Source organism: Anolis sagrei, chromosome 13 (genome assembly GCF_037176765.1).
Source record: "Anolis sagrei isolate rAnoSag1 chromosome 13, rAnoSag1.mat, whole genome shotgun sequence".
NCBI classification, from domain to species: domain Eukaryota; kingdom Metazoa; phylum Chordata; class Lepidosauria; order Squamata; family Dactyloidae; genus Anolis; species Anolis sagrei.
The window spans coordinates 12686899-12713594 of NC_090033.1; the positions used below are offsets into that span (position 1 = coordinate 12686899).

A 26696-nucleotide genomic window follows, 5' to 3' on the forward strand; every position below is an offset into this window, starting at 1 on the left:
ATGTCTTGCTCCTATTTTATCTCATCACAGTTTTTAAATTGTTTTATCCTGTACATGTGGCCCGCACACTGTTATCGTTATTGTGATAGTGTTTATTAGAATCTTATTTTATGACTATTTTTTTCTTATTATTATTAACTAGCTGTACCCGCCACGCGTTGCTGTGGCCAACCTTCCCTCTTTCTCTCCTTCTTTCCCTCTTTCCTTCACTCCCTCTTTCCTTCCTTCTTTCCCGTCTTTCCTCCTCTTCATCCTTCCTTCTCTATCTCTTTCCTTCCTTCCCCCTTTTTCTTTCTTTTCTGCTGTCTCTCTTTTCTTCCCTCTTTAATTTTTCCTTCCCTCCCTCTTTCTCTACATCTTCCCCCCTTTTTTCTTTCCTTCTCTCCTTCCTTCCTTCCTTCCTTTCCTTCCTTCCCCCTTTTTCTTTCTCTCCCTCTTTCTCTTTTTTCTTCCTAATCTATCTCTTTCCTTCCTTCCACCTTTTTCTTTTTCTTCGGCTGTCTCTCTTTTCTTCCTTCTCTCTTTCCTTCCTTCCCTCCCTCTTTCTCTACATCTTTCCCCCTTCCCCCTTCCTTCACTTCCTCTTTCCCTCTTTCCTTCCTTCCTTCTCTAACTTTCCTTCCTTCCCCCTTTTTCTTTCCCTCCCTCTTTCTCTTCTTTCTTCCTTCTCTATCTCTTTCCTTCCTTCCCCTTTTTTCTTTCTTTTCTGCTGTCTCTCTTTTCTTCCTTCTCTCTTTCCTTCTCCCCTTCCCTTCCTCTTTCTCTACATCTTCTCCCCTTCCCCCTTCCTTCACTTCCTCTTTCCCTTTTTTCTTTCCTTCTCACCTTCCTTCCTTTTCTGACTTTCCTTCCTCCCCCTTTTTCTTTACCTCCCTCTTTCTCCCCTTTCTTCCTTCTCTACCTCTTTCCTTCCTTCTCTCTTTGCTTCCATGTTTCCTTCTCCCTTTCCTTCTTTCTTGCCCTTCCTCTTTCTTTCTTTCTTTCTTTCTTTTTTTTCTCCCTTTCCCTTTCTCTTCCCTTTTTTCTGTATTGTCATTTAGCTTTTCCTCATTTAGCTTTTTGGGACTTTTTAAGCCCCTTCTGCTGTGTTTTTCAGTGTTTTTATGAGTGAAGGACATACATTGAGTTGTTAGGTGTATCGTGTCCAAATTTGGTGTCTGTTCATCCAGGGGTTTTTGAGTTCTGTGAATACCACAAACGAACATTACATTTTTATTTATATAGATGTATTCTGATGATGTTGTTTTTTGTTGTTTATGTTTTGATTTTATAATATGTTGCTGTAATATGTTGTCCGGGCTTGGTCCCATGTAAGCCGCTATGAGTCCCCACCGGGGAGATGGTGGCGGGGTATAAACAAAGATTATTATTATTATTATTATTATTATTATTATTATTTTATCGCAGGACCACCACATATGATAGAAAGACCCTTTATGTGTCTTACGCTTCCAGCATTTTTATCCATGTTTTTGTACATTGTCCCTAATTTTTTTGATGTTGTGTACCAGCAATGTAGCATTTTTAGCCAATTTTCTTGCAGATCTGTAGCATACGTATATTTTTAGACGTTTTTATTCTTCATTCTTTCTTCTCAATCAGGTCCATTCGCTCTCCTTGGTTCTGAACAAGGCCACCAACGAACTGGCCAAGGCCAACGTCTCCAAACTGATCACTCACGTGGACATGATTGGTGAGTCTGCCTATATCTTAGAAGTAGTTGGTTTTCGTAAGGACGTTGCTCTCGGTTATGTCCTTCGGCAGCTCTGCTATCCCGCCTGGGTGTCCGAATGCTGTTTGTGTCCTTGTGTTTACATTAGAAGGGGACCTGTCCCTCCACGGAAGCATCGGGAGCTTGTCCCTAAGCGATCTAACGTCGCACGGAGAGCTTTACAGAGAACGCTTCACCACCAGTGGGGAAGAGGCCTTCATCTTCCAAGTATACAAGTAGGCGGTGGAGATTTCTCATTGTTTGATTGCATCCACTTTTGCTAGGGTTAATTTCACAGGCCAAGTGAAAGTGAATAAAAAATGTCCTGGGATGGCATTCTAGTCAAGACTTTTTGTGGTCCGAGTTTACCTCGATGCCCACAATAGGCCTGAATTGTACAGTTAGCCCTCTGAATGTCTAGTTCAGTGTTTCTCAACCTTCCGAATCCTGGGACCCCTTAAGGCAGTTCCTCATGTTGTGACCCCCAACCATAACATTATTTTTGTTGCTACTTCACAACTGTCATTTTGCTCCTGTTACGAATCGTAATGTTAATACCTGATATCCAGGAATGTCTAGTTCAGTGTTTCTCAACCTTCCAAATCCTGGGACCCCTTAATGCAGTTCCTCATGTTGTTGTGACCCCCAACTATAACATTATTTTCGTTGCTACTTTACAACTGTCATTTTGCTCCTGTTATGAATCGTAATGTAAATATCTGATATCCAGGATGTATTTTCATTTGCTGGATGTAATTTGGCACAAATACCCAATACACCAAAATTTGAATACTGGTGGGGTTGGGGGGTTGATTTTGTCATTTGGGAGCTGTAGTTGCTGGGATTTATAGTTCCCCTATAATCAAAGAGGATTCAGAACTCCACCAGTGATGGAATTGAACCAAACTTGGAACACAGAACTCCCATGACCAACAGAAAATACTGGAAGGATTTGGTGGGCATTGACCTAGAGTTTGGGAGTTGTAGTCCACCTCCATCCAGAGAGCACTGTGGACTCAAAGAATGATGGATCTGGACGAAACTTGATATGGATACCCAGTATGCCACACTGGTGGAGTTTGCGGAAAATAGATCTTGACAATTGGGAATTGTAGTTGCTGGGATTTATAGTTTACCTACAATCAAAGAGCATTCTGATCCCCGCCAATGATAGAATTGGGCCAAATTTCCCATACAGAACCCCCATGACCAACAGAAAATACTGTTTTTTTTCTGATGGTCTTTGGCGACCCCTCTGACACCCCCTCACGGAACCCCACCTGGGGTCCCGACCCCCAGGTTGAGAAACGCTGGTCTAGTTTCTTCTGTTGGATCATACTGGAGGAACTGGAGAGGGATTCCCTCTCAGAATCTCAGCCCTCTAGCAGAGATTGACCATAGAAGAGCTAGAAACCCATAGAGAGAACCTTGTAATCAAATATGTGAATAATAATCACATCCACAAATGCCAAAACAGTGGTGGGCCAACTGCAGAACACATGAGTTGCCTTGTCATCCCTCAAGGTACGGCCGGCCCGATCCTTTGCTTCAGAGGGATTGCGATGTGCGCATCAGCCTGCGCATGGCGTCGGTGCGGTACGTCCACACACAGCGTTTCCAAGCGGAAGTGGTGTCTTTCATCCAGCACTTCACTCAGCTTCAGGATGTCTTGGGCCGCCAGAGAGCAGCTATCGAGGGACAGATGGTACAGTATATCTCCTTTTGACTCCTAACTCCTTCCTTGACCTACTGTCTGACTCCCAGTTCCTTCATCGATTGCAAACGTCCATGAAATTCATCTTAATTCTGTTACAGTAGTAATTGGGAATCATCTGGTACCTTCCTCCTACCTTCTCTTCCTTCCCCGTTTAGATCCCACTTCACTTGTTTGTCACGAATGACCCGATCTTTTGTCCCCAAGGTGAGAGACCAGGCCCAGCGCGCCTCCAGGGTCCTCTTGGACATTGAAGCCGGGGCTCCCGTCCTCCTCATCCCAGAAAGCTCTAGGTCCAATCATCTCATCGTCGCCAACCTCGGGAAGCTGAAGGTCAAGAACCGGTTCCTCTTTGCAGGGACCGCCGGCACCTTCTCCCTCAAAGATAAGGTGAGGCTTGTTTACGGCTCATTGCTTATTGTTGCAGATATTTCACATCAAAGACTGCTGCTGAATGAAAGGAGAAATGCTGAAATGACGGATAGAGAGATGCCGAATTTACAGGTGCCAAATTGAAGGATAGAGAGATGCCCAGGTGCCGAACTGAAGGATAGAGAAACACCGAATTGAAGAATAGAGAGATGCCGAATTAACGGATAGAGAAATGCCGAATTGAAAGATAGAAAGATAGAGAAACGCCGAATTGAAGGATAGAGAGATGCCGAATTAACTGATAGAGAGATGCCAAATTGAAAGATAGAAAGATAGAGAAACACCGAATTCAAGGATAGAGAGATGCCGAATTAACTGATAGAGAGATGCCAAATTGAAGGATAGATTGATGCTGAATTAACGGATAGAGAGATGCCGAATTAATGGATAGATGCCGAATTGAAGGATAGTGAAATGCCGAATTAACGGATAGAGAGATGCCAAATTGAAGGATAGAGAAACACCAAATTGAAGGATAGAGAGATGCCGAATTAACGGATAGAGAGATGCCGAATTGAAGGATAGAGAGATGCTGAATTAACGGATAGAGAGATGCCGAATTGAAGGATAGAGAAATGGCGAATTGAAGAATAGATTGATGCCAAATTAACGGATAGAGAGATGCCAAACTGAAGGATAGAGAAACGCCGAATTGAAGGATAGAGAAACGCCGAATTGAAGGATAGAGAGATGCTGAATTGAAGGATAGAGAGATGCCGAATTGAAGGATAGAGAGATGCCAAATTGAAGGATAGAAAAACGCCGAATTGAAGGATAGAGAGATGCTGAATTGAAGGATAGAGAGATGCCGAATTAACAGATAGAGAGATGCCAAATTGAAGGATAGAAAAATGCCGAATTAACGGATAGAGAGATGCCGAATTGAAGGATAGATTGATGCCGAGTTAACGGATAGAGAGATGCCGAATTGAAGGATTGATACCAAATTGAATTTATGGCTAGAGAGATGCCGAATTGACGGAGAGATACCGAAGGATAGAGGGATGCTGAATTTAATGGTTAGAGAAATGCCGAATTGAAGGATAGAGCTGAGAGGGGGAAAAGTGCAGATAGGAAAGAGGGCAAAGGAAGTTTGATTGCATGTGTGCATGTTTACCTTCATCTGACTCTAGATTAGTCAAGGCTGGCGCTCCACATTTGCAATTTGGCAACCACCCTTTAAGTATTGTTATTCTGCAAATTAAATGATCTGATTGGAAATAGTTACTAGAAGTATTTGGACACAGAGCCTCCCCTTCCTCTCATTTTACACCAGGATTCTGTTCCACTCTCTTCGCCACTGGGGACCCCCAAACACAGCATGAAGAAAACCCCGAGCGCTGACGAGTCCAAGGCGGATGGTCTGTTCATGAAATCGTCATCCTCGGGACCAAATCTGAATAGACCGAAAAGTGAGTCCGCAGCAGTCGGTGCGAATAAACCACCCAAATCTCCCGCTTTGCCAGCCCCAGCAAGTCCTGGTAAGTTGACGAGAGCCGGAAGTGGATTCTCTTGGTCCTTCCGTCCCTGGTGCTTCTCCGGTTCTCGTTGAGCACCACTTGATAACTCTATGCAACAAAGTTTTTGAAAAAGTTCTGTTTCTGTTTGAAAGTGTGATTTCCTGTTTAATTGTGCAGTCCTTACTTTGAAAGTAGTTTCTCTTCTACAGAAAGTTGACCCAATGAGATGGGAGGGGGAAGAAGAATGAGCAGAAATGGTTTAGGAACACAATTTTAGTCCTTCCTCTCTTTCCTCCCTCCTTCCCTTCCTTAGTCTCTTTCCTCTTTCTCCCTTCCTCCTTCGTCCTTCCTTCCCTTTCTCCCTCTTTCTTCTTCTTTCCATCCTATTTTTTTCCTTCTCTTTCTTTCGTCCTTCCCTTCCTTCCCTCCCTTTTTCTTCTTTCATCCTTCCCTTCCAGCCTTTCGTCCTTCCTTCCTTCCCGCTTTCCTCTCTCTCTCCCCTTTTCTCCTTCTTTTCCTTCCTTCCCTTTTGTCTTTCCTTCCTTTACTCTATTTCCTTTATCCTTCCCATCCTTCCCATCCTCCCTTTCTTCCTTCCTTCTCTATTTCCTTTATCCTTCCCTTCCTTCCTTCCTTCTCTTTTTCTTTCCTCCTTCCCCTCCATCCTTCCTTCCTTTGCTTTTCTTTCCTTCCTTCCCTCTCTCCCTCTATCTCCTTCCATCCTTCCCTTCCACCCTTTCATCCTTCCTTCCTTCCCTCTTCCCTCCTTCCTTCCCTCTCTCTCTCTCCCCCTCTCTCTCCTTCCTTCCCTTTTGTCTTTCCTTCTTTTTCTATTTCCTTTAGCCTTCCCTTCCTTCCAACCATCCTTCTTTTCTCCTTTTTCTTCCTTCCTTCTCTTTTTCCTCCCTCCTTCCCCTCGTCCATCCTTCCTTCCCCTTCCTTTCCTCCCTTCCTTCCTTCCCTCTTTCCCCCCTCCTTCCCTCTCTCCGTCTTTTCTCCTTCCATCCTTCCCTTCCTCCAGCTGCAGAAATTAATGAGCCAGTAGATAGGAGAAGTGCTTTCAGTCAGCAAATAAAAACAAACTAGGCGCTCTGCCAGATTGCAGGAGCGACTGATAGCAGATTCAAGGCTGAGAAGAAATCCATTCCTGGCCGCTTGGGATATAGAGTAGATTAAGGGATAAAAGTACCAAGTACAGAATCTGTAGTCAGACGAAGCAAAGTTGGAATTGAGTCAAGACTTTATCTCAGGTCCCTGGAAGCCTTGCCTTGGATAGATTCCTGTGGTAAGGGCCTCATAATTTCCATGCTGAAGTGTCTTATTTGAGTCATACTCAAGTTTTGGGGTTTTCCCTTGGAAGTTCCAGTGTTTATTTTCATGAACTGATGGACTAATTTCCTGGACTATTTGTTCCTATCTATCTTTATACCTAATTGGACTTACCTATTTTTGTGGATTGCTTTTTACTGCTATTGCTTTTAAATATCTTCAATAAACGGCTTGCATTTTACACAGCTGTGCGGTGTTTAAAGTCAGAGGGTTTTCTGGGCTGGAATGCAACCAGTTTCTCTTTTGAACTGTAGGGCCCAGAACAGGACATAGTGTGATTCCAGGGAAAGAAGTCTAACCAAAGGCACCATAACTTCCCTTGGATCTGGGCATTAGACATCTTTTGATGCAGCCCAGTATCCCATTGGCTTTTTTAGAAGCTGAAAAGACTGTTGCAGAGAATGTAGGGTAAGCCGCACGTTTCCGAATTTGTCTTTCGCAGAGGAGCACGTCTGTCTGTTAGACTGCATTGTGGTGGACCTTCAGGACATGGATATTTTCACTGCGGAACGGTTCTCCCGGGAATATTCCGAGGCCACGGAAGAGGCCCAGGCTGACCTGACCTTCCCGTCCTTTGTGATCCGTCAGGCGGGTGGGAGCCTCTTGACCGAACCTTTCCGGCTCAAGCTGCAAGTCGAAAGGAACTTGGACAAGTGAGTGATACGCCGCTCTCTTAATTTCATCTTAAAAATCGAAAATGGAAGATAGATGGGAGATGGTTTTGACGTATTCCTCTCCCTCCTTCTTTCTTTTGCTTCCCTTCGTTCCCTCCTTCCTTCCTTCTTCCTTTCCTTCTTTCTATGTAAGACATAAATACAATATTTTATATATTGTTATATATATTACTATATAATATGTTACTATTGTGTGTGTATATATATATATATATATATAGATAGATAGATAGATAGATAATATTATATAATACAAATTAAATGGAAGGGACAGTCAAGAAGTAACGAGGGAAAGGGGGAAGGAAGGAGACAAGGAGGGAGGGAAAGAAGAAAGGAAAGAAAGAAAGAGAAGCAAGGAAGGAGGGAAGGAAATAAAGTAAAAGGAAAAAGAGAGGGAAAGAAGGAGAGAAGGAACGAAAGACAGGGAAGGAAGGAAAGAAGGAAGGATGCTACCAAAGAGCAAAGAAGGGGGGAAAGAAACAGGTAGAGATGGAAGAAAGAAGAGAAATAGGAAGGGAAAGAAATAGAGGAAAGGAAGGAAAGAGGGAAGGAAGGAAAGAATGAGGGAGGGAAGTTTGGCCACATTAACGCGTGGCAGGTACAGCTAGTCAACAATAAAAGACAAAAATAAAAATAGACAAAGGTATAGCTTTTGTGGTTCAGGCAGATGAACAGATAGAAATACTTTGACATAGATAGATAGACTGTTGTGACTGGGCACCAAAAATTGTCTCACACAGCAGTTTAAGGGTTAGCAAAAGTATTTAATGAGTCTCTGGTAGACTAACAGCACTTGAACAGCAGTGCTAGTTAACAAAACAAAAGGCCTTCAGGCAAGTAAACAAAGGAGGGAGAAAAGCCAGATTATCCCAGGACTCAAACTCAGGGAAAAAGGAAAGCAGGAGCAAACGATGGTGTTGATAAACACGGAGTCAAACGGTCCTTGGTCATACACAGGCAAGAGCAGTAAACAAAGTCCAGAAAACAGTTGCGTGGTCCAGGAACGTTTCCAAAGTCAGGGGCAAGGAGAAGTCACTCACGTAGTCCAATCCGAAGTCAAGGCACAAGAAGACACAATAACTGGAAACCCAGGACCCAAACAGAGGTTAGGCAGCACAAAGACCGGATACAATGCTTTGTCCTCTGCAAAGCTACACAACCCAGAGCTCCCATTTTTATTAGCAGTCACTATCGCTTGATTGGCTATCATCGCTATCATCTGGGTCATCTCCCTCAGCTGCTGGCTCGTTACCTCGCCAATGCTGCCATCGTTGATCTAGTCCAGGATCCTGCCAAGATGTACCTTACTGCCATGTATTTTGGAATCCCTCGAACTTGTCACTGGACGTGGGTTGATTGCATATGTCTTGAATTTCCCTAACCCGAGTCCAGTCCAATTCCTCCTCCATCTCCTCATTACTGGCTTCCAGTTCATCTGCACTGGAATTGTCAGCTGTATCTTTAAGCCGTTTACTCAAAGTTTCCTCATCACTATCAGGCTCATTGGCAAACCGCTTTACTCCCCGGTAATCCCTTACTTCCAGATCCTCGGGTCCAAACCCTGCAAAATCTTCCGTGTCGCTAGGTGCCAAGAATATATCTCGAATACGCTTCAGCTGACGCTGATCCAGCTCAGACTCAGCATCACTCCTCCTTCTCCTACAACCGGTAGTAGCTTCACTGTCAAGACGCTGAGCCACAACATAGACAACAGATAGATGATAGATAGATAGATCTGTTTATTGTTTATAAGGTAAAAGACAAAAATACACAAGCAAACAGTAACACCTGTGATATTTTAACTAAAATAAATTAAAAACACAATAAAACTCGATTAAACAATAAGTTTGGTAAAATGGGATCAAATTGCAAGGGGAGTAAAGTGATACGTGAAAAAGAATTTAAAAAATAAAACTCATAAGTTGGGTCACTTGTAGGTCAAGGTTTCATTGTATTCCTGAGAAAAATGGTTGTCATCTCAAAACTTTTTCCCTATTAGCAGTTCAGGGACTGTTGTCAGGTTTAGCGACTCACGCACTTCAAATCCTTCGCCTTCTAGGGAGATAAGTCACATGGTTCCGGATATCTCCGTTCACGGCATCCTGTCCTCGGTCCTTTGCTCCCTGGATCTGGACAAATACAAGCTGATCCGAGGGCTCCTGGAGAACAATTTGGGGGAACCGATTGAAGAATTCATGCGGCCGTACGATTTGCAAGACCCGAGAATACACGTGAGAGGGCCTGTTTGTCTGTTGGCTTGTCTGTTTGTCATCAGCCCCAAGGCTTAAAGCATGCCCATACTCATCATCCCGTAGACGAGCGTTTCTCAACCTGAGGGTCATGAGCAGCGTGTTAGAGGTGTCAGCAAAGACCATCAGGATGCACAGTATTTTCTGTTGCTCATGGGAGTTCTGTGTGCCAAGTTTGGTTCAATTCCATCGTTCGTGGGGTTCAGAATGCTCTTTGATTGTAGGTGAACTATAAATCCCAGCAACTACAACCTCCAAATGTTAAGGTCTATTTTCCCAAACTCCACCAGTGTTCACGTTTGGGCATACTTAGTATTTGTGCCAAGTTTGGTCCAGATCCATCATTTATTGAGTCCATAGTGCTCTCTGGATGTAGGTGAACTACAACTCCAAAACTCAAAGTCAATGCCCACCAAAGCCTTCCAGCATTTTCTGTTGGTCATGGGAGTTCTGTGTTCCAAGTTTGGTTCAATTCCATCATTGGTGGAGTTCAGAATGCTTTTTGATTGTAGGTGAACTATAAATCCCAGCAACTACAATTCCCAAATGTCAAGGTCTATTTTCCCCAAACTCCACCAGTGTTCACATTTGGGCAGATGGAGTATCCGTGCCAAATAAAAAATGTAATAATAATAATAAAGTAAAATAATGGAAATGCAATAATAAGTGTAATAATAGAGTAAAATAATAAATTTAATAATAGAGTAAAATAATACATGCAATATTAAAGTAAAATAATAAATGTAATAATAAGCATAAATAGTGTAAAATAAAGAATGTAATAATAATAAATTAAAATAATGGAAATGCAATAATAAGTGTAATAATAGAGTAAAATAATAAATGTAATAATAAGCATAAATAGTGTAAAATAATAAATGTAGTAGTAATAATAATAATAGAGTAAAATAATACATGAAATAAAACTAATATACTACTAATAATACTAATAACAGAGTAAAATAACAAATAACCTTGACTTGAGAAGAAGCCGAGGAGAGTTTTTTCAGCCTAAAAAGGGGGCTGAAAAATTAGGCTTATACTCGAGTATATACAGTATATCAATCAGTACAATTGTGATGCTCATGCCGAGATCAAGAATCCTCACAAAAGTGCTTTTTCCTCTCTCTCCTTGCAGACGGTTCTGAGCGGAGAGGTGTACACTTGCATGTCTTTCCTCATCGACATGGTCAACGTAAGCCTGGAGTTGACGAATCCGCAAGGGAAGCATGGCTCCCTCGCCAGGTATGTGTCCTTCCGTCCATGTCTTCTCTTGTGTTTCCCTTCTTCCTGCTCTCCTCTGTGGACATTCTTGTGTGTACAACTATGTTTTTTCAATGTTCACCTTAACAGAAGGGAAAGGAAGAGATATTTTTTTAATGATTTTTTTATTAGGTTGTAATAAGTTCCTGACAATTTTACATTGCCAATTCTCCCAGTGTTTTAAATTTTGAATTTTATCCTTGAATTTGGCCCCGCCCAGTGAAATTCCCCTGTGTTTTAATGTTTGATTTTGTTGCTGTGTCGTCTATTATATTGGTTTTGCATTTTATATATTTTATTTTCTGGTTTTGTTACGTTTTTGTGTAATATTGTGTTTATTGTACTGATGGGCATGGCCTCATGTAAGTTGCCCCGAGTCCCCTGGGGGAGATGGACCAGGGTATAAATAAAGTTTTATTATTATTATTTTATTATTGTACTAGCTTGGGGACCCGGCGGTGCCCGGGTTATTTGAGAAGGCATTATTTGTTTTGTGAAGTTTGGTAATATCAGTTTGGTAATGTGTGATGCTATTTATTAAAAAAAAGACAGTCTTTCTTTTTGTTTTTTAATTAATGCTCCCATTAGAAAATGCATAAGGATGTGGGTGAACTGCAATTTCCAGAATCGTGGGTCAGTAATTCCCAAACTCTGCCATTACTTAAAGTTGGCCATGTTGGATCTGTGTGCCAAGTTTGGTCCAGATCCAACAGCAGCTGGGTTCAGTGATATCTAGGTAACGGTGAACTACAACTCCCAGATTCCCAGGGCAATCACCCCCAAGCTCAGCCATTATGCGCAATTGGCCATGTTGGTTCTGTGTGCCAAATTTGGTCCAGATTCATCATTGGCTGAGTTCACTGTTCTCTGGATAAGGGTGAACTACAACTCTCAGGGTAATCACCCCTAAACTCTGCGAGTATGGACAATTGCCCATGGTGGGTCTGTGTGCCAAGTGAGTTCCAGGTCCATCTTTGGTGCAGTTCAGAGTGCTCTTAGATTGCAGATGAACTATGCATCCCAGTCCCTATAACTCCTATAAACCATTGTGAATTCTCTCCAGTCCTCTCCAGTATGTTCAGTTGCTGATCAATTCCTCTGCTGTGTGCCATAGGAAAGGGTTGGAATGGGATAAGGGAGAAGCAGTGGGTGGGATCATACAAATGAAGAGAGAAAGGAACACTGGGATGTGCTTGCTATAACCTGCAATGTCCTTTGAGAGAGTGACTTGCTGTCTTCTCAGCACTGAAAACAATAGCCTGTTTGTGGAGGCTGGAGGCTGTCTGTATGAACACATACAGATTTTCACTTTTATTATGTGTATAGATAAGTTTCTCTTTGGACTTGGCTACTATCAACCAATCGTCAATATACAGGTATACTGTGTATCGTTGGAGCAAGGGATTTTTCCATCTGGGCTAAAACAGTTGTGTGTCATCTGCATAGAGATGGCACCCAACTCCAAAACTCCAGATGACCTCTCCCAGCGGTTTCATGTAGATGTTAAAAAGCATGGGGGAGAGAATGGAACCTTGCGGGACCCCACAGGTCAAAGGCCAGGGGTCCAAGCAGGTGTCACCCAGCTTCACCATCTGGGAACGACCCTTGTGTCGAGGCGGTGCTGATTTGTTGACCTGGCTTTCCTGTCTCCTTCCTTAGGTTTGACTTCAAGAAGTCCAAGCTGCTCTTTGAGAGCTTTTCGAACCAAACCAAATCGATCAACTTGGTCTCCCATTCCATGATGGCCTTTGACACGCGCTACGCTGGGCAGAGAGTGACGTCCGGGATGCCGAACGTCTTCCATTGCATCTTCCAGTCATCCAAGAACAGCAGTTCACAGGGAGCCATCCAGATCGAGCTGCATTACAGGTATGGGGCGGCCTCGCGAGCTCCCATTGATCAAAGAGGCTGATATGGGTCTGGAGGTTTTATTTGGATCCTGGTTTCCATTTGATATACATTTTTTTAAAGGGGTTATCCATTCATGCAAGGATCAGGCTCAAAATGTTTTATTATCAGTAGCTATGAAGTTAAAGGAAGGAAAGAAGTAGAAAGGAAAGAAGGGCAGGAGGAAGAAAAAAAGAGGGAAGGAGCAAAGGAAGGAGGAAAAGATATGAGGGGAAAGAAGGAAAATTTGAGAAAAAAAGACAGGAAGAGGATGAAGTGAGGGAGGGAAGAAAACAAGAAGGGAGAGAAGGGAAAGAAAGGGGGAAGGTGTATGAAGGAAAGCAAGGGGAGAAGGAAAGAAAGAAAAAAGAAAGGGAGAAGGTGTATACAGTGTTCCCTCACTTATCGCGGGTGTTATGTTCCAGGACCACCCGCGAAAAGTGAAGATCCGCGAAGTAGGGACGCTATGTGTGTGTGTATCTATATAAATAAAACTGTAATGTTCGTTTGTGGGATTAACATAACTCAAAAACCACTGGACGAATTGACACCAAATTTGGACACAATACACCTGTCAGGCCAGTGAGTGACCATCACTCATAGAAACACTGTAAAACACAGCAGAAGAGACTTAAAAAGCCAAAAAACAACAATGACATTACGACACATGCGCAAAACCACATACACACACACACATATATATGCAAACACGCATATACATATATACACAAATATACACACATATAAACACACAAAACATACACAGACTGGGCCACAGCAACGTCTGGCAGGGGACGGCTATGTGTGTGTACATATATCTATCTATATATCTATCTATATCTATATATATCTGTATCTATATCTATATATATATCTATATCTATATATATCTATATCTATCTATCTATCTATCTATATATATATATATATGTTCTGTGCATAATGAGTTCTTTAAAAACAAAAGAACCAATGAATGAAATCACACCAAATTTGGCAACAAAACGTCCCACAACACAAGGAGCACCATCACTCACAAATTATGATTTTGTCATTTGGGAGTTGTAGTTGCTGGGATTTATAGTTCACCTACAATCACAGAGCATTCTGAACTCCACCAATGACGGAATTGAACCAAACTTGGCACACGGGACTCCCCTGACCAACAGAAAATACTGGAAGGGTTTGGTGGGCAGTGTCCTTTGGTTTTGGAGCTGTAGTTCACCTACATCCAGAGATCACTGTGGACTCAAACAATGATGGGTCTGGACCAAACTCTACACAAATACTCAATATACCTAAATGTGGACACTGGTAGACTTTGGGAAAAATAGAATCTTGACATTTGGGAGTTGTAGTTGCTGGGATTTATAGTTCATCTACAATCACAGAGAATTCTGAATCCCACCAACGATAGAATTGGGCCAAACCTCCCACACAGAACCCCCATATGGGCCACAGCAACGGGTGACAGGGGACAGCTAGTTACATGTAATCCTTTACAGTGGTGTTTAGCTGTGGGATATATTGTAGTATATCGGTTGATCCTTTATATTGGTGTGCAGTGGCGCGATATACATTGATATTTGGTGTTAGATTAATTGGGGGATCCTTCCCCCCCCCCCTTTTTAAAGCATTTAGATAGATAGATAGATAGATAGATAGATAGATAGATTTAAAAACCGTGAAACGGCAAGTCCGCGGTAAGTAAACCACAAAGTAATGAGGGAACACTGTATAAGGAAGGGGCTATAAGGCCGTGATTTACATACTGCTTTGCATCTCTTTTCTTTCTGCTTTTTTATGATTGGCTGCCTCTCTCCCAAGGGGTGTGTGTGAAACCCCTTTCCACACACCACCGTTGTCAGGAGGCAATAACCCGCAAAATAGTGCGTCCACGAAAAGCGAACCGTGAAGTAGTGAGGCAACACTCTAATGGAACGATAGGGAGTGGGAAAGGAAGAAAAAGGAGGGAAGGAAATGGAAAAAAAAAGAGAAAGAAGGGATGAAAGCAGCAGCCCCTGCAACACCCACCAGTCCCGGGTATAGATTTGCTAGTATGTTTATGTTGTGCACAGGCGACTCTGGGTTTTAAGGATAGGAACAAACTATTGCTTTTGGGATTGCTACTAAAGATCCCAAATGGAGGAGGAAGATGAAGTTAAAGAGGGTGGGGAGGGAAGGGGAGGGGGTGTCCCGACTTTGTGGTTTTTCACTTTCCTGTCGTAGTCACTGTGAATCGTACATTTGGTATCTCTGCGCCTGCGCAGTAGAGCTTTCGGAACCTTCTAGAACAGTGGTTCTCAACCTTCGTAATGCCGCGACCCCTTAACACAGTGCCTCACGTTGTGGTGACCCCCGACCATAAAATTATTATTATTGCTACCTCCTAATTATAATTGTGTTACTGTTATGAATCATAATGTAAAAATCTGAAATGCAGGATGTATTTTCATTCACTGGACCAAATTTGGCACAAATATCCAACAACAGCGCTCCATGCCGTCATGTCAGCCACATGACCTTGGAGGTGTCTATGGACAACACCGGCTCTTTGGCCCAGAAATTGAGCACCAACTCCCAGAGTTGGACACGACTGGACTTAATGTCAGGGGAAAACTTTTACCTTACGTTACCCAATATGCCCAAATTTGAATACTGGTGGGGTTGGAGGGAAAATTGATTGTGTCATTTGGGAGTTGTAGTTGCTGGGATTTATAGTTCATCTACAATTAAAGAGCATTTTGAACTGCACCAATGATGGAATTGGAGCACACTTAGCACACAGAACACCCACAACCAATGAAAAATACTGGAAGGGTTTGGTGAGCACTGACGAGTTTGGGAGTTGTAGTTCACCTGCATCCAGAAAGCACTGCAGACTCAAACAATGATGGATCTGGACCACACTTGGCACAGATACTCAATATGCCTCAATGTGAACACTGGTGGAGTTTGGGGAAAATAGACCTTGACATTTGGGAAATGCAGTTGCTGGGATTTATAGTTCACCAAAGGCCCCCGCCGGCTCCGCTCCCCTGCCTGCCAGCGGGAGAGCAAACCACGTGAGAGGTGCCCAAGGAGCCACTCGCCCATCCCTCGCCTCCTTTTGCCATCAGAAGGAGATGAGGGACAGGCGGATGGCTTCTCGCGCATGAGTGCCAGTGGCTCAGGGGGTCGGCCGCCATTTTGGAGGGGGCGTGGCCAGCCAATGCGGCTTCGCGACCCCCAGAAAATGGCCAAACCACCCCCTGAGGGGTCGCGACCCCCAGGTTGAGAACCGCTGTTCTAGAAGATAAAAATAACATTTTAGCGGGGCTGCCCATCTCCTTTGAGTATATATAGTCCGTGGGCAGGGCTAGCCGACAGTTCTCTTTTCCACGCTATTTGGCAGTATTTAACCCTCGCAATAATTGAGGGAACAGTGTCGCTAGCGTGCCGTCCTTTCCCCTCCACCAGGTCCACCAAGGATTCCTCCTTCTTCACGGTCGTCCTGAACAACCTCCGGGTCTTCCTCATCTTTGACTGGCTGGTGATGGTGCACGACTTCCTCCGGACGCCGAGCGAGGCGAGAAAGCAGCCCGGCCTCGGCCCTTTGCGGCAGCGCCATTCCAGCAGCGAGGCGGCCGTGGCGGTGGTCCCCAAGGCGGTCAAGAGCGGTATCGTCACCAAGCGCTCCTCCCTTCAACTCTCCGCCGAAAAGCAACTGGAAGTCAAGATCAACGTGACGGGTGCGTTGCCATTTTGTGCCGTAGACTCAAAGCGAGAGATAGAATTCTTTTTTTAAGTTAAATATTTTTATTTGGTTAGATATAAAGACTTTAAGGAATTTAGTTGGTTAGATGGAAGGAATTTGTAACATTGTACAAATTGTATAGTTCTATACAGCTATAATAATAATAATAGTAATAATAGTAACAATAATAATAAGGTTAATAAACACCTTCTACTCATTTGTACTCAGCATCCTTCTTCACTCATCATCCATTCATTCACTCATTCATACTCACCACCCTCCTTCATTTAGTCCACTCATTCACTCATTCATACTCACCACCCTCCTTCACTCTTAGTCCACTCGTTCACTCATTCATACTCGCCACCCTTCTTCACTCTTAGTCCACTCATTCACCAGTTCATACTCACCATCCTTCTTCACTCTTAATCCGCTCGTTCAGTCATTCATACTCGCCACCCTTCTTCACTCTTTGGCCACCCGTTCACTCATTCATACTTGCCACCCTTCTTCACTCTTAGTCCATTCGTTCACTCATTCATACTCGCCACCCTTCTTCACTCTTAGTCCACTCGTTCACCAATTCATACTCGCCATCCTTCTTCACTCTTAGTCCACTCATTCACTCATTCATACTCACCCTCCTTCTTCACTCTTAGTCCACTCGTTCACTCATTCATACTCACCATCCTTCTTCACTCTTAGTCCACTCGTTCACTCATTCATACACACCATCCTTCTTCACTCTTAGTCCACTCGTTCACCCATTCATACTCACAACCCTTCTTCACTTAGTCCACTCGTTCACTCATTCATACACACATCCTTCTTCACTCTTAGTCCACTCGTTCACTCATTCATACTCGCCACCCTCCTTCACTCTTAGTCCACTCGTTCACCCATTCATACTTCCAACCCTTCTTCACTTAGTCCACTCGTTCACTCATTCATACACACATCCTTCTTCACTCTTAGTCCACTCGTTCACTCATTCATACTCACCACCCTCCTTCACTCTTAGTCCACTCGTTCACCCATTCATACTCACAACCCTTCTTCACTTAGTCCACTCGTTCACTCATTCATACACACATCCTTCTTCACTCTTAGTCCACTCGTTTACTCATTCATACTCGCCACCCTTCTTCACTCAAAGTCCATTCATTCACACATTCATACTCACCATCCTTCTTCACTCTTAGTCCACTCGTTCACTCATTCATACTCGCCACCCTTCTTCACTCTTAGTCCACTCGTTCACTCATTCATACTCGCCACCCTCCTTCACTCTTAGTCCACTCGTTCACACATTCATACTCACCATCCTTCTTCACTCTTAGTCCACTCGTTCACTCATTCATACTCGCCACCCTTCTTCACTCTTAGTCCACTCGTTCACACATTCATACTCACCATCCTTCTTCACACTTAGTCCACTCGTTCACTCATTCATATTCACCACCCTTCTTCACTCTTAGTCCACTTGTTCACACATTCATACTCTTAGTCCACTCGTTCACTCATTCATACTCGCCACTCTTCTTCACTCTTAGTCCACTCGTTCACACATTCATACTCACCATCCTTCTTCACTCTTAGTCCACTCGTTCACTCATTCATACTCGCCACCCTTCTTCACTCTTAGTCCACTCGTTCACTCATTCATACTCACCATCCTTCTTCACACTTAGTCCACTCGTTCACTCATTCATACTCGCCACCCTTCACTCTGTCCACTCGTTCACTCATTCGTACTCACCACCCTTCTTCACACTTAGTTCACTCATTCATACTCACCATCCTTCTTCACACTTAGTTCACTCATTCATACTCACCATCCTTCTTCACACTTAGTCCACTCGTTCATTCATTCATACTCACCACCCTTCTTGATTCTTAGTCCACTCGTTCAGTCATTTGTTCTCACCACCCTTCACTCTGTCCACTCGTTCACTCATTCATACTCACCACCTTTCTTCACACTTAGTTCACTCATTCATACTCACCATCCTTCTTCACATTTAGTCCACTCGTTCATTCATTCATACTCACCACCCTTCTTGATTCTTAGTCCACTCGTTCAGTCATTTGTTCTCACCACCCTTCTTCACTTAGTCTACTCGTTCACTCATTCATACTCACCACCCTTCTTCACTCAAAGTCCATTCATTCACTCATTCATACTCGCCACCCTTCTTCACTCTTAGTCCACTCGTTCACTCATTCATACTCGCCACCCTTCTTCACTCTTAGTCCACTCGTTCACTCATTCATATTCACCATCCTTCTTCACTCAGCGTCCATTCATTCATTCATACACACCACCCTTCTTTACTTAGTTCACTCGTTCACTCATTCATACTCACCACCCTTCTTCACTCAGAGTCCATTAATTCACTCATTCATACTCGCCACCCTTCTTCACTCAGAGTCCATTCATTCACTCATTCATACTCGCCACCCTTCTTCATTCTTAGTCCACCCGTTCACTCATTCATACACGCCACTCTTCTTCACTCTTAGTCCACTCGTTCACTCATTCATACTCGCCACCCTTCTTCACTCTTTGTCCACTCGTTCACTCATTCATACTCGCCACCCTTCTTCATTCTTTGTCCACTCGTTCACTCATTCATACTCGCCACCCTTCTTCATTCTTAGTCCACTCGTTCACTCATTCATACTCGCCTTCCTTCTTCATTCATCCATTCATTCACATTCATACTCACGATCATTCTTCATTGTTAGCCCACTTGTTCACTCATTTGTTCTCACTATTCTTCTTCACTCATCTTCCAGTCATTCACTCATTCATACTCACCATCATTCTTCAGTCATCATCCATTGATTCAGTTGTTATATTCACCGTCCTTCTTCATTCATAGTCCATTTATTCACTCATTCATACCGCCCTTCTTCACTCTTAGTCAATTCATCCACTCATTCATACTCACCAACCTTCTTCATTCCATTGATCAGGCTTCTTGGGAAGGAGGCAAGTGTTCAAATGTTGCATTCCTTGCAGATATGGCACACTTTGGGAAAGTCAAATGATCTCCTTATGTAGAACCTTTTGTTGTTGTACTCTTCATTTCTTCTTTCTCCTTCATCTCCTCCTCCTTTCTTCTTCTCACCTTCTCTTTATTTCTTCCTTCGCCTTTTTCTTCTTCTTTCTTCTTCTCACCTCCCTTTCATTTCTCCTTCTCCATGTTCTTTCTTCTTCTCACCTCTTAATTTCTTCCTTCTCCTTCTTTCTTCTTCTCATCTTCTCTTCATTTCTTCCTTCACATTTTTATCCTTCTTTCTTTTTCTCACCTCCCCTTCGCTTCTCCTTCTCCATGTTCTTTCTTCTCATCACCTCTTCATTCCTTTTTTCTTGTCCTTGTTCTTTCTCCTTCTGACTTCCCCTTCATATCTTCCTACACAACACTAGGGAAACTACGGTTACAGGTAAGCAACCTCTCATTTTCTTCTCCTCCTCCTTATTTCTTCTTCTCACCTCTTCATTTCCTTCTCCTTCTCCTCCTTCTTTCTTCTTCTCACCTCCCTTTCATTTCTCCTTCTCCCCTCTTCATTTTTCCTTCTTCTTCTCCTTCTTCTTCTCCCCTCTTCATTTTTTCCATCTCCTCCTCCTCCGTCTTTCTTCTTCTCACCCCTTCATTTCTTCATTCTCCTTCTCCTCCTTCTTTCTTCTTCTCACCTCCCTTTCATTTCTCCTTCTCCATGTTCTTTCTTCTTCTCACCTCTTAATTCCTTCCTTCTCCTCCTCCTTTCTTCTCACCCTCTCTTTATTTTTTCCTTCGCATTTTTCTCCTTTCTTTTTCTCACCTCCCCTTCATTTTTCCTTCTCCTTCTCCTACTCCTTCTTTCTTCTTCTCATCTACCCTTTGTTTCTTCCTTCTTCTTCTTTTTCTCACCACCTCTTCCTGTCTTCCTCTTCCTTCTTCTCCTCCTGCTTGTTTTCCTTCATCCATCTTCCCCCCTTCCATTCGCCCCCTTCATTATCTTTTCCTTTCCTTCCTCCCTTCTTCTCATTCACACATCACCTTCCTTCCTTGTGTTCATGCAGATACTGAATTCGTGGTGGTTGAGGACATGTCCTGCGTGGACACCAACGCCATCATTCTCAAAGGGACCACCGTTCTCACGTACAAACCCAAGCTGGTTGATCACCCCTTCTCCGGCAGTTTGTCTGGCATTGAGGTGAGACAGCACTGTGTTGCTCTATAGGCCACCACTGAGAAGGCCCTGTCTCTTGTCTCCACCAGTTGTACCTGTGAAGTAGGTAGGACTGAGAGCAGGGCCTCCCCAATCTCGTATTGTCTCTTTTGTCATTTATTGTTGATATTGTCAGAGGACTAATCAATAAACAAATCTATCTATTATAAAAAATTCAGTTAAAATAATAATAATAATAATAATAATAATAATAATAATAACTTTATATACCGCTCCATCTCCCCATCTCTTATAATATAATAATAATGAAATATAAGAATGATATTTTTATATTACATGTAATATTGCTAATAATATTATAGTATAGTGGTGTAGTACAATATAGTAATACATAATACTAATATTATGTTGTGGTAATAATATAATATATTGTATACACATATTATATTGATAACAATATTATAACGTAATACAATATAATAATAAATATAAGAATAATATTTTTACATTACATGTAATATTACTAATAATATTACAGTATAGTGGTATAGTACAATATAGTAATACATAATACTAATATTGTGTTGTGGTAATAATATAATCGATTGTATACACATAATATTGATAACAATATTATAATGTAATACAATATAATAATAATATTAAGAATAAGAATAATAATTATATTTTTATAATACATGTAATATTACTAATAATACTACAGTATAGTGGTGTAGTACAATATAGTAATAAATAATACTAATATTGTGTTGTGATAATAATATGATCTATTGTATACACATATAATATTGATAACAATATTATAATGTAATACAATAGAATAATAATAATAATAATAATAATATTTTTATAATACATGTAATATTACTAATAATATTACAGTATAGTGTTGTAGTACAATATAGTAATACATAATATGAATGTTATGTTGTGGTAATAATATAATCTATTGTATACTATGTAACTATGATGTTACTGTTTATTGCTTGTGTTTTTGGTTTTTCTTTATTGTAATTGTTGTTTGGGCTTGGCCTCATGTGAACCACTCCAAGTCCTCATCGGGGAGATGTTTGTTTTTTGGTTTTTTTGTCGTGTCAGGAGTGACTTTAGAAACTGCAAGTCGCTTCTGGTGTGAGAGAATTGGCCGTCTGCAAGGACGTTGCCCTGGGGATGTCTGGATGATTTGATGTTTTTATCATCCTTGTGGGAGGCTTCTCTCATGTCCCCGTATTAGGAGCTGGAGCTGATAGAGGGAGCTCATTCGCCTCTCCCCGGATTTGAACCTGTGACCTGTTGGTCTTCAGTCCTGCCGGCACAGGGGTTTAACCCACTGCGCCACCGGGGGCTCGGGGAGATGGTGGCAGGGTATAAATAAAGAATATTATTATTATTACTACTATTATTATACACATATCATATTGATAATAATATTATAATGTAATGCAATATAATAATACAATATAATTATATATTTCATATTACATGTAATATTACTAATAATATTACAGTATACTGGTGTAGTACAATATGGGAATGTATGCTACTAATATTGTGCTATGCTAATAATATAATATATTTTATTTACATATAACTTGTAAGCCGCTCTGAGTCCCCTTTGGTGTGAGAAGGGAGGCATTTAAATGTCGTAAATCAATAAATCAATAAATCAATAACACCCCTTCCTTATGCCTCCTGCCATTTTACGGATTTTCATTCTCTCTCCCGGTCCGTGTCTCATATGCAGATGTCGTACGAGACTGGAAATGAATACAATCTAAGCCTAGTAATTGGCACGAATTTACATTTTGTGCCATTTTACAAATCCCTGATCTCTCTGTACGAGAACCTGTGCAGTAGAAAAAAATCGCTCATAAGCATAAGATTGGAGAAGCGAACCAGCAGGAATACTGAAAAAGCTTGAAAAAGAGGTGTCTGGGAAGTTATTTGGGGTTGCGTCCGGGATTTCTGTGCTTGCACCCGCTTTCTCAGCAAAGGGCCGAGCGCTTGAGTCCTCTCTTCCCCTTCCGTAGGTTTTCTCGTGCCGCCTGGGAAATGAGCAGGAGACAGCCCTCTCCATCATCGACCCTGCGCTCATCCAGGTGGAGCTCGTGGGCAGCTCTTCCTATCCGAGCGGGTCGGGATTGCTGGACGCCTTTAACAGCGAGGACTTCCCACCCATCCTAGAGGTGAGGGATGTTTCATTTGCCGTAAATACCCTAAACTAAGATATCTACCTGATGTTACCCCCTGCTTCTATCCTTTCTTTCTCTTTCCCTCACCTCATACTTCCTCCCTTTTCTTCTTTCCTTCCCCTTTTTTTCTTTCCTCCTCTCTCCCTTCTTTCCCTTCTTTTCTCTTTCCTTCCCCTTTTTTCTTCCCCCCTCCCTTTTCTCCTTCCTTTCTCTTTCCTTCTTCCCTCTTTTTTCTTTCCTCCCCCTCCCTTCTTTCCCTTCTTTTCTCTTTCCTTCCCTCCTTATCTTTCCCTCTCTCCCTTCTTTTCCTTCTTTTCTCTTTCCTTCTTTCCTTCCCCACTTTTTCGTTTCCCCTCTCCCTTCTTTCCCTTCTATTTTCTTTCCTTCTTTCCTTCCCTCTTCCCCCCTCCCTTCTTTCCCTTCTTTTCTCTTTCCGTCTTTTCTTCCCCCTTTTTTCATTCCCCCTCTCTCCCTTCTTTCCCTTCTTTTCTCTTTCCTTCTTTCCTTTCCTCTTTTTTCTTTCCTCCCTCTCCCTTCTTTCCCTTCTTTTCTCTTCCCTTTTTTCTCTTTCCCCCTCTTTCCCTTCTTTTCTCTTCTTTTTCTTTCCTCTTTTTTCTTTCCTCCCTCTCCCTTCTTTCCCTTCTTTTCTCTTTCCTTCCTTCCTTCCTTCTCTCTTTTATCTCCCCCCCTCCCTTCTCTCCCTTTTTTCTCTTTCCTTCTTTCCTTCTCGTTTTTCTTTCCCTTCTTTTCTATTTCCTTCTTTCCTTCCCTCTTTTTTTCTTTCCCCCTCTCTCCCTTCTTTCCCTTCTTTTCTCTTTCCTTCCCTCACCTCGTATCTTTCCCCCCTTTCCTTTCTCTTCATTACTTCCCTTTCTTTTGCTCTTTTTTCTTTCCTTCCTTCTCTCTTTTTTCTCTCTTTCCCCCTTCCCTTCTTTCCCTTCTTTTTCTCTTTACTTCTTTCCTTCCCTCACCTCTTTCCTTCCTTCCACTCTTCTTTCTCCCTTCAGCTCTTAGGAGGGCCTACCTCTAAATGTCTCCAGGGCAACATACAGCTCTCTTTGTAGCTCCTTCCCCCTTCTTCTCTTCTTTCCCTTTGCTTTCTTCCTTTTTTTCTTTCCTTCCTTCCACTCTTCTTCCTCCCTTCTCCAGCTCTGAGAATGGCCTGCCCCCCAATGTTTCCAAGGCAACCTGTCTATCTTCATGACACTTTCCGTCCTCCCCCTTCTTCTCTCCTTTCCCTCCTTTCCCCTTTGCTTTGCTGTGCTCTGCTTCCCTTCTTTTTCTTTGTTTCCTTACCCTTCCCTTTCTCCCTTCTCCAGCTCTGAGAGGGCCTACATCACAATGTCTCCATGGCTCTCTTTGTGGCTCTTTCCTTTTTTTCTTCCATCCTTCCACCTTTCTTTCCCAGTGACATCACAGAAGGCCACTCCATCTAGCAATCCTGTGACATCATAAAAGGCAACTTAAATTACTATTTTTTTATTTGGATCGTACAAAGGCCACTAGATTATTACCTAGCAACAGTGTTTGTGGTACGGACAGAGAGACCTACAGAGAAATATCCCACGGTGTTGTTGTTCCACGCCATTTGTGTCCAAACGGACAGCCTATTGTTTGCCGCTACATCATTCTGGTGATCCCGACGTGATACCAGATTAGTGGAGAGGAAGAAGAATACCAGATGGATCATCAAAAGAGATCCATCTGGCAAAGTCCACTTTTTGCCCTTGCCTTTTCCAGATCCAGTTGCAAGCCCTGGACATCCGTCTGTCTTACAACGACGTCCAGCTCTTCCTGGCCATTGCCAAGTCCATTCCCGGCCAGACCGGAAGCAGCACTGCCGCCGGACCTTGTTCCTCACCCTTGGGAACCGACACTTCTGCTTCTCCTTCGGGTTCCACCCGGGCGAAGGAGATCTCCGGGCTGGGGCTGGAAGTCGCGGAGACATCGAGGCACACTTTGGATCCCGTTCTTGGTACACGCCTCCTTTTAAGACTAAGCTTGTTGATTAGCGACCCTTGGGCATAAGATTCAGCCAACTTGTTGTTTTTGTTGATGATTGTTTAGACAATCTTGTTCAGCTAAGACTTGCTGGAGCCCCTTCAAGTATTGATGGGGTGTGGTGGTGGTGGTGCTAATTTCTTATGTTTGCCAGTGATCACTTTCATGAAAAATATTTTGGGGTATGAGCATGGATTTAGGTTTGCCATGTTCTCCCTTGTAGAAGTGCAGCTTGCCCGACTGCAGGAACTGGGCTTCAGCCTCGACGACTGCCGGAAAGCTCTCCTGGATTGCCAAGGTATTGTGACTTTGCACAGAGTCCATAATACGTCTCCCGAAGAGTTCACAATAAACATTTTCTGTGTCGGCACTATGGTCCCCCTGCAGCCTACCCCCTAATTTTCATCTCTATTGTATTTGACCAGTTTTAGACACAGAGATCAGTAATTCCTACGTTGTTGTCATTTCCCCTTTTCGGCTGTTGTTTGCCGTTGATCCTTTTCATGGAAAATAAACGTTTTGTGGCAAAATAGGATAAAGAACCCTCAAGTCCAAGGGAAGGATGAAAAATGTAGTAGAAGTAGTAGTAGTAGGATTAGGAGTAGTAGTAGGATAATGAGGAATAGTATAAGTAGTGGTAGGATTAGTAGTATTTATTTATTGCCTATATTTATACCTCGTCCTTCTCCCCCCAAAGGGGGATTCAGGGCGACCTAGTAGGATTAGAAGTAGTAGTAGGATTGGTAGTAGAAGTAGTGGGATTAGTAGTAGAAATAATAGGATTAGTAGAAGTAGTAGGATTAGGAGTAGGAGTAGACATAGTAATAGGATTAGGAGTAGTAGTAGAAGTAAGATTAGGAGTAGTAGTAGAAGCAGTATGATAAGGCGTAGTAGAAATAGTAGTAGGATTAGGAGTAATAGTATTAGGATTAGGAGGAGGAGCAGAAGTAATAGTAGTAGTAGGATTAGAAGTAGAAATAGGAGGATTAGAAGTAGAAATAGTAATAGGATTAGTAGTAGAAGTAGGATTAGGAGTAGTAGTAAACATAGTAGTAATAGGATTAGTAGTATAGAATCATAGAATCAAAGAGTTGGAAGAGACCTCATGGGCCACCCAGTCCAACCCCATTCTGCCAAGAAGCAGGAATATTGCATTCAAATCACCCCTGACAGATGGCCATCCAGCCTCTGTTTAAAAGCTTCCAAAGAAGGAGCCTCCACCACACTCCGGGGCAGAGAGTTCCACTGCTGAACGGCTCTCACAGTCAGGAAGTTCTTCCTCATGTTCAGATGGAGGATTAAGAGTAGGATTATGAGTAGTAGTAGAAATAGTAGGATTAGGAGTAGCAGAAATAGTAGGATTAGGAGTAATACTATAAGTATTAGGATTAGGAGGAGGAACAGAAATAGTAGTAGGATTAGTAGAAATAGTAGTAGAAGTAGTAGGATTATAAGTAGTAGAAATAGTAATAGGATTAGTAGTAGAAGTAGGATTAGGAGTAGTAGCAAACATAGTAATAGGATTAGTACTAGTAGAAGTAGTAGGATTATGAGTAGTAGTAAAAGTAGTATGATTGGGAGTAGTCAAAATATTAGCAGGATTAGGAGTAATAGTAGAAGTATTAGGATTAGGAGGAGGAGTAGAATAGTAGTAGTCGGATTAAGAGTAGTAGAAGTAGTCTGATCTTGAAGGAAAATGCATACTCTACACTTAATAAATCCAGTTTATTTCTTTACAATCTCTTTAATTATGTATTATTTTTATCTATGTAATATTTACATCTGCCTTATTTAAAAACACTGCTGAAATTGCCGATTGCCGATGTGATATAAGGGAGGTTAACTTGGTGG

The 26696-nt window shown here is 42.4% G+C and overlaps 1 protein-coding gene across 8 annotated transcripts in view; it reads left to right on the forward strand.

The window, feature by feature from the left end:
* The window catches only part of VPS13D (vacuolar protein sorting 13 homolog D), a 183147-nt gene that overhangs the window by 50982 nt on the left and 105469 nt on the right, over positions 1 to 26696 (forward strand). For all 8 annotated transcript variants that reach the window (XM_067472788.1, XM_067472783.1, XM_067472784.1 and 5 more), the window contains exons 22-35: positions 1603 to 1693; positions 1821 to 1947; positions 3236 to 3416; positions 3633 to 3815; positions 5134 to 5338; positions 7089 to 7299; positions 9380 to 9551; positions 10708 to 10814; positions 12492 to 12701; positions 16176 to 16447; positions 20522 to 20655; positions 22683 to 22838; positions 24585 to 24819; positions 25069 to 25143. In XM_067472788.1, coding sequence (XP_067328889.1) covers positions 1603 to 1693; positions 1821 to 1947; positions 3236 to 3416; positions 3633 to 3815; positions 5134 to 5338; positions 7089 to 7299; positions 9380 to 9551; positions 10708 to 10814; positions 12492 to 12701; positions 16176 to 16447; positions 20522 to 20655; positions 22683 to 22838; positions 24585 to 24819; positions 25069 to 25143 — 2359 coding nt within the window. The remainder of the gene's footprint in view (positions 1 to 1602; positions 1694 to 1820; positions 1948 to 3235; positions 3417 to 3632; positions 3816 to 5133; positions 5339 to 7088; positions 7300 to 9379; positions 9552 to 10707; positions 10815 to 12491; positions 12702 to 16175; positions 16448 to 20521; positions 20656 to 22682; positions 22839 to 24584; positions 24820 to 25068; positions 25144 to 26696) is intronic.